The 8815-nt window shown below is 46.0% G+C and overlaps 1 protein-coding gene across 1 annotated transcript in view; it reads right to left on the bottom strand.

Annotated features, from left to right (window-relative positions):
• LOC143290603 (sodium/calcium exchanger Calx-like) overlaps positions 1-8815 on the bottom strand; it is a 31231-nt gene continuing 22416 nt past the window's right edge. The window contains exons 9-13 of the mRNA XM_076600203.1: positions 7061-7166; positions 5814-5992; positions 3864-4014; positions 1312-1490; positions 1-243 (exon numbers count right to left, since the gene is read on the bottom strand). Of these exons, the coding sequence (XP_076456318.1) occupies positions 1-243; positions 1312-1490; positions 3864-4014; positions 5814-5992; positions 7061-7166 (858 nt within the window). The remainder of the gene's footprint in view (positions 244-1311; positions 1491-3863; positions 4015-5813; positions 5993-7060; positions 7167-8815) is intronic.

Below are 8815 nucleotides of genomic sequence, written 5' to 3' on the forward strand. Positions count from 1 at the left end.
CTAGAAGCCCACGTCGATGATTCCCAGGGCTTTCAGGATGGACAGCAGGATGTATAGTATCCAGAAGAACGCGATCAGGATGGCGGAGAACCACTTGGGGCGGGTGGTCCCCCCTAGCTCCGTCTTGCCGAACACCGAGAGGTGGCGGCGTGCCATCAGGATGGCCACAGTGCACAGAGCTAGAGCGGCGAACAACGTCACGTTGAACCCGAGAGACTCTGTCGTCACCGTCAGCTTTCCGCCCTGTGGGAAATACAGTGTATCGGTGAGGTGATGATGATCTTCTTTTTCTAAATATCATCAACACCACCATCATTATTATCATAACTACTACTGCTGCTGCTATAATGATGTTGCTGATGATGATCTACTTCTTCTTTTTCTAAATATCAACAATACCATCATCATTATCATCATAATCATAACTACTACTACTGTTGTTATGATGATGATGATCTTCTTTTCATCATCATCACCACCATCATTATTATCATAATCATTACAACTACTACTACTACTACTACTACTACTACTACTACTACTACTACTGTTTTGATGATGATGATGATGATGATGATAAGATGCTGGAATATGAATTAGTGTTTCCTTGTAGAGCGGGAAAAAAGACAATGGTTAGTTGCCATGTCTGAGGTTACAGAAAACCCGAACTGACTATACACTGTCGTTGATTCTGTTGATTTTTCGTACTGGGAAAATGAGTGAGGCGAAGAGAGGTTCAGTGCTAAACAAGAAATAGATACTTTAACTCTCTACGAGACAAAGGCACGTTTATTCGTTGTAAGCCAGATGATAGGAATCTCCCGATCTACACTGTGGGAGAGCAGCCCGAATTTAACGCCGAGAAGTCCATGGTGACAAAAGGTCACAACAGCAACAACAACAAGTGTGAGAAGGAAAAAAAACTTCAAATCATCTGGCATTCACACACACACACACACACACACACACACACACACACACACACACACACACACACACACACACACACACACCACACTGTCTCACACACACACACAGTCTCTGACACACACACACACACACACACACACACACACACACACACCACTGTCACACACACACACACACACACACACACACACACGCACACACACACACTGTTACTGTCACACACACACACACACACACACACACACACACACACACACACACACACACCTACACCACAACACACACACACACACACACACACACACACACACACACACACACACACACACACACACTCCCCACCCCACCCCACCCCACCCTCCACACACACACTCACACAACCTTGATTTTCCAGTAGATGGCGGCTAGAAACCAGGGCAGCCCCAGCCCCAGGAAGACGTTGACGGCGTTGGAGCCGTTGATGTTGCCAATGGCAACGTCCGCGTGCCGCTCGTGCAGGGCTGCTGTCCGCGAGGCGAAGGTGTCCGGCATGGAGGTACCCAGAGCCACAAACGTGATGGCTGAAAGTCAAAGGCACCCGTTTCACTTTTTGTTTCAGTTCGTTCCAAGGGCATGTCAAAGCTTTGCGGACTGCACTGATACATAATACACGCTTCACTACATTTTTGTATTTGTATTTGTATTTCTTTTTATCACAACAGATTTCTCTGTGTGAAATTCGGGCTGCTCTCCCCAGGGAGAGCGCGTCGCCATACTACAGCGCCACCCATTTTTTTGTATTTTTTTCCTGCGTGCAGTTTTATTTGTTTTTCCTATTGAAGTGGATTTTTCTACAGAATTTTGCCAGGAACAACCCTTTTGTTGCCGTGGGTTCTTTTACGTGCGCTAAGTGCATGCTGCACACGGGACCTCGGTTTATCGTCTCATCCGAATGACTAGCGTCCAGACCACCACTCAAGGTCTAGTGGAGGGGGAGAAAATTTCGGGGGCTGTGCCGTGATTCGAACCAGCGCGCACAGATTCTCTCGCTTCCTAGGCGGACGCGTTACCTCTAGGCCATCACTAGCTGGCCAACTGCTGTTAATAAAGAAAGGGGGAGCAAAGAGAAAGGAGAATATGAGTGACCTTCGCGTAAGCCCAACGCGCTGGTCAAACCATCAACCTTTGATGACACTGCGCCTGAGATTTTACATACAGCAATAAAAGTCAATGCAAAATTTCTCCTAGCCTCTCATTCTCAGGTGGTTTAGATGTAGACAAAATTTCATTTCTTGCTCTTTCAAATCTTACTACAGCATTTGCTATAATTGATCATACACTTCTCATTGAAAGACTCAAACATTCTTTTAGCATTCACGGTCTTGCTCTTTCCTGGTTTCAGTCATACGTAATGAATCAGGCATCAGTCTTTGGCCCTGTTCTGTTTGTTCTGTATGCTACCCCCACTGTCTGAGTCACTGTCTCTTGCACGAGAGCTTCGCTGACGACACTCAACTCTACCAGTCGAAGTCTATTGCTGAAACTGAACAAACTGATGACACACATGCAAAAGTGTACAACAGACTTGAAGTCTAGGATGACCTTCAACAAACTACAGCTAAATGATGAAAAGACTGAACTGTTGCTTGCTTGCCCCAAGAAATTTATGAACCACCCGTCTCTCCCTCATTCTCTTCTGGGTAACAACACTGTCATTCCTGTCTCCCAATCAGTGCGGAGCCTCCGTGTCAGTCTTGACCAAAGTCTGTCATTCCGGCAACACATTTCAAACATTTGCAAATCATTTTATGTTGAGTTGCGAAGAATCAGTTCTATTCGTCGTTGCCTGTCTATGGAAGCAACCAAAACGTTAGTCTGTGCATTTGTTTTGTCTAGGATTGATTACTGCATTTCTATTCTTGCTGACATTCCAAAAACTTCACTGGATAAACTTCAAAGAGTTGAGAACAACGCTGCCACACAATACAACACATCATAACAAACTATTAGCACAATACAATACAACACAACACAACACAACACAATACAATACAATACGATACGATACAACAGAATACAATACAATACAGTCAGTATTTCAAAGAGGCGTCAATGCGTTCGGACAAATCCATATACGCTACACCATATCTGCTGGACAGATACCTGACCAGCAACATAACCCAACTCGCTTAGTGAGCCCTTGAGTCACAAAACAACACAACACAACACAACACAACACAGCCCACAGACCAGTGATGGTGTCAGACAACACAACACAACACAACACAACACAACACAGCCTACTGACCAGTGATGGTGTCGGACACCACAACACAACACAACACAACGCAACGCAACGCAACGCAACACAACACAACACAACGCAACGCAACGCAACACAACACAACACAACGCAACGCAACACAACACAACACAACACAACACAACACAGCCTACTGACCAGTGATGGTGTCGGACAACACAACACAGCACAACACAACACAGCACAACACAACACACTGACCAGTGATGGTGTCGGACAACACAACACAACACAGCACAACACAACACACTGACCAGTGATGGTGTCGGACAACACAACACAACACAACACAACACAACATAGCACAACACAACACAGCACAGCACAACACAACACAACACAACACAACACAACACAACACAACACAACACAACACAACACAACACAACACACTGACCAGTGATGGTGTCGGACAACACAACACAACACAACACAACATAGCACAACACAACACAACACAACACAACACAGCCTACCGACCAGTGATGGTGTCGGACAACACAACACAACACAACACAACACACTGACCAGTGATGGTGTCGGACAACACAACACGACACAACACAACACAACACAACACAGCACAACACAACACAACACAACACAACACAACACAACACAGCCTACTGACCAGTGATGGTGTCGGACAGCCCCACCAGACAGCCGAAGATGGAGGCCAGGTCAGAGATGATGGCCGTCAGGACGCCGATCAAGACCAGAGACACGAAGAAGGTGGCCCAGCCCCCCATGATGGACGTGGGAGGGATGAAGGCGAACAGCACCTGCAGCATCCAGAGAGCAGTCCCAAGACTTTGTGGGCGTGCACAAGACACGTTCGTTGGATGGAGGACATGGCCTAGTTTTTTTGTGTGTTTTTTGTTTTGTTTTTGTTTTTGTTTTTTTTGGTTTGTAATTTCAAGTGTCTGCCTTTCACGTGTATACGTATTGTTCATTATATTTGTGTTTACTTATTGGTTTCTTTTGTTTATCTGTTTTAGTTTATTTCATGTTATTCCATGTCATTTTATGCTATTTTATGTTATTTTACATTGTTTTATTTTATTCTGTCGTATTTTATTTTTGTTTGTGTGTTTGTATGTTTTAATTCCTTTTTTTATACAAGCCTACGTTTAGCGTCATGTCCTGAGCAACACACTGGGACAGGTAGTTGCTATTTTATTCTTCTTTTTTTTTCAAGCAGATGCGATGTAGCATGTATGGATCAGTCTGCAAGGTTCGACACCTTCCTGAAAGCTGAAAAATTCTCTTTCCTTTTTTTTCTGCCCATAGTCGAGTCAGGCAACTTATTGGCGCTTACACAAAAAGCCTTGTGGTTTTTTGGAGGGTTTTTTGTTTGTTTGTTTGTTTTTTCAAAGTCAGGACTGCAGACAGTGGAAAAATTTGTTGCTGTTGTCAAATTTGATCAATCATCAAGAAAAAGAAAATCACAAAAAGGAAGATAAAAGAAACCACACAAAAAAAGAACAAGACGTAGCCTTATCTATAACTTCTAACGCAATTCAACAAACATCCAGAAAACTGTCATTCAGTGCAACATGTTGACTTTAAGAAGAAAAAGAGAATTAGTCTTCAGAAGAATGTCACTGAATGCGAGCCGTAATCTGTGTTTTCAAAATTAGAATTATGATCATAATGATAATAATAAGAAGAAGTATCAGTATCAGTAGCTCAAGGAGGCGTCACTGCGTTCGGTCAAATCCATATACGCTACACCACATCTGCCAAGCAGATGCCTGACCAGCAGCGTAACCCAACGCGCTTAGTCAGGCCTTGAGAATAAGAAGAATGATAGAGTGACCAACCTTTCAATAAAAAGTCACAAAAGGCAAGATGTAATGTTTAGAAATGTTTATAATAGTCATAACAAAAAACACTTCTGCTACTACTACCACTACTACTAATGATGATAATAATTAATCATCATCATCATCATAGCAACAACATCAACAACAGTAGTAGTAGTAGTAGTAGTAGTAGTAGTAGTAGTAGTGGGGTAGCATTCAGGGCCCGGATTTGCCTCATCAGTCACCTCTGGACCCACACACACCGACGATCTTCCATCTGATATTTGAAGCCATGGTCATCTGAGGGTCCCGGGTTCGAATCACGGTCACGGCGCCTGGTGGGTAAAGGGTGGAGATTTTTACAATCTCCCAGGTCAACACATGTGCAGACCTGCTAGTGCCTGAACCCCCTTCGTGTGTATATGCAAGCAGAAGATCAAATGCGCTCGTTAAAGATCCTGTAATCCATGTCAGCGTTCGGTGGGTTATGGAAACAAGAAATACCCAGCATGCACCCCCCCGAAAGCGGAGTATGGCTGCCTACATGGCGAGGTAAAAACGGTCATACACGAAAAAGCCCACTCGTGTGCATACGAGTGAACGTGGGGGTTGCAGCCCATGAACGAGGAAGAAGAAGAAGAAGAAGCCATGTCATCTTCGAATCCGAAGGACCAACATCAAAGTAGTGACGATGATGATGATGATGATGATGATGATGATGATGACGATGATGATGATGATGATAAGAAAAAGAAGAAGACTACAAAGAAACCCACCTTCCAGAAGAAGGTGACGAAGTGCAACACGTAGTCCAGCTTGGTGGCGGAGTCGATATCACCCCCGTTGACGTTCATGGCCGCGTAGAACTGCTGGCCCCACGAAGACCCGTCCAGCTGAAGGTCCTGAAGGTTGTGCTGGGTCTTGGCCGCGATCCGGGACACCACGCTGCTGAACTCTGTGGACAGGGAGAAAGAGTGTGTGAGGGGTGGCTGGACACCATGTGCTGAACTGTGTGATGGACAGGAAGGAAGGGGGGGGGGAGGAAGAAAGGAAGGAAAGAGGCTTTAAACTCTTTGTTGGACAGGAAGGAAGGGGGTGAACTCTGTGTTGGACAGGAAGGAAGGGGGTGAACTCTGTGTTGGACAGGAAGGAAGGGGGTGAACTCTGTGTTGGACAGGAAGGAAGGGAGTGAACTCTGTGTTGGACAGAAAGGAAGGGAGTGAACTCTGTGCTGGACAGGAAGGAAGGGAGTGAACTCTGTGTTGGACAGGAAGGAAGGGAGCGAACTCTGTGTTGGACAGGAAGGAAGGGAGTGAACTCTGTGCTGGACAGGAAGGAAGGGAGCGAACTCTGTGCTGGACAGGAAGGGGGTGAACTCTGTGATGGACCGGAAGGAAAGGGGATTAACTCTCTGGTCCACAGAAAGGAAGGGGGTGAACTCTGTGTTGGACAGGAAGGAAGGGAGTGAACTCTGTGCTGGACAGGAAGGAAGGGAGTGAACTCTGTGGTGGACAGTAAAGAAGGAAAGGCGCGCGCGCGCGCGTGTGTGTGTGTGTCTGTGTGTGTCTGTATGTGTCTGTTTCTGTGTCTGTGTCTGTGTCTGTGTGAGTGTGTGTTGGTTGGCTCATGGCTGGATTCTTGAATGTCTGAAAAGAAGATATACAGACAGACAGACACAGAGTCAAGGAAACAATATGACGATGTGTAGATATGTGTCTGTGGGAACATAATGTAATGTGCATGCGTGAGTGTGGAAATGTATGTGTGTTCGTGCACACATGCATGCGTGAGTGCGTAAGCGCCTGTGCGTGTGCACGTGTACAACGATACGCCACACATGACAATCGTGTGCTCGCATATCAGTCACTGAAACCAAGCAGGCACGAGAGCAGGTTCGTGCCTCTGTGACAAAAATCTGACTGTGAGGGGCTGCAGCGCTTCCATGCTTTCTCACACATAAACCTATCCGAGTTTCACACACACAATGAAGTCACTGACTCCCCTCGCCCACTCACTCACTCACCCTCATCATTGATCAAGGTGACGATCGCCCTGGGAATCTTCCCGATCTCAGCGCCCCCTGTGGGTGATGACAGCTCCACCTGGAAGTTGGGTTCGTGTTCTGTTGCCTGGTAACAACCAACCAGAACCACACAATGGAACTGATAGTATTTCAATGACACACCACTACTACTACTACTACTTCTATTAACTCACACTCTCCATACGAACGGCGAAAGAGACGACGTTAACAGCGTTTCACCCCAATTACCATCATCAAAATATTGCAAGCGGAAGGCTCTTATACTGAAGACGTGAATGTTGACAAAGAATACCACAATTCTGACGACGGAAGCTAAAGGTTGGGTCATTCAGACACCCACTGGACATCCGAGGGGTCTGTGTAGAGGAGAAGAGAGGACTGGCCGTACTGGGTCAGTTAACTGCTACCACTTTCACGATGAAGTGAAAGCTGGAGTGGCGCTTATATATGACTGCTGGCTTTTTCTATTATTGAGATTAAATGTAAGCTGGTAGTGGTTTTTGCTGACGCTAGTAATATTGTTAATGGATTTGAAGAGAGAGCGACCGGGAAAGACGGGGTATATGAGACAATTGTTGTAAAGGTAGTTGCAGCAGCAGCAACAGAAATAGTAGCAGGAACAGCTGACTTACGTGATGATGATGACTTGCGCGATGAGTTTGTTTAAAGTGAAGAGGAGTTGCGCAACGTCGACCTCACTCTCTCGTCCGGGTTCACCAATTTCCAGTGGCAAGACTAAGTCGAGACGACTGGAGGATGAGCACGGATGCAGTGGATGACCAAGATATCCTTTCGGTGTCTCATCTTGCTCTCTGCACTCCACAGTGCGTTGCTGTAACCGCCTTCCTCTCCGTTGAACCGACAGGTTTCTTCCGCAGATTCTGCCGGATCCAGACTTCGCATGCATGGGTAGACACACCCCGGGGGCCAACTGCGTGTGGCATGCACACAGCACGGTGGAGCTAGATGGCCGTCGGTGGCTCTCCTGAGCCGACGCCCTTTTATGGATCTCCATAAGGGTGTCTAGCCACCCGCCTCACCAGTCCCGGAAGGGAGCGGTGGGAGTGCCAGTTTAGTCGCTGGCAACCCGACCCTGAACAGGTTGTACTGGATTACAGGTTACCAGTAGCAGATCTAATGACCTGACCTGACCCATAACTTACGTAAAAGTAGCAGGAGCAACAACATATAAAAGTAGTAGCAGAGAAGCAGAAAAGTAGAAGTAGCAATAACGGCAGCGAAAATGACAGTAAGGAGTAGAATCAAACAACAGCAGCCGAAAAAATAATATAGCGTACCAGAAGTAGTAGCAGCAGCAACAGCAGTAGCAGCAACAATAGCAGCAGAAGAAGTAGTAGTAGTAGTAGCAGCAGTAGCAACAGCAGCAACAAACGTAGCAGCAGTAGCAGAAGCATTAGTATCAGTAGCAGCAACAACAGCATCAATAGCAGTTGCGGCAGCAGCAGACGAAGAAGTACCAGTAGCAACAGCAGAAGAAGAAGCAGTAACAACACATGCAGTGACAGCAGCAGTGGCATTCAGCAAGCACACACACCAGGAACTGAAAAGCAACGCTCTTTACTGAACACCACCCAACAGACAATTAAAGTTCAATTTTTTTTAAAACATATTTTCTTCGGTTGAAAAAACACTGATACACAAGAAAAAACCCAAACAAATCCTACAATTGCATTGGCAAATGTAGTACAGCCGTAGCAGCAACAACAGGAGCAA

The sequence above is a fragment of the Babylonia areolata genome, chromosome 1, assembly GCF_041734735.1.
Source record: "Babylonia areolata isolate BAREFJ2019XMU chromosome 1, ASM4173473v1, whole genome shotgun sequence".
NCBI lineage: Eukaryota > Metazoa > Mollusca > Gastropoda > Neogastropoda > Buccinidae > Babylonia > Babylonia areolata.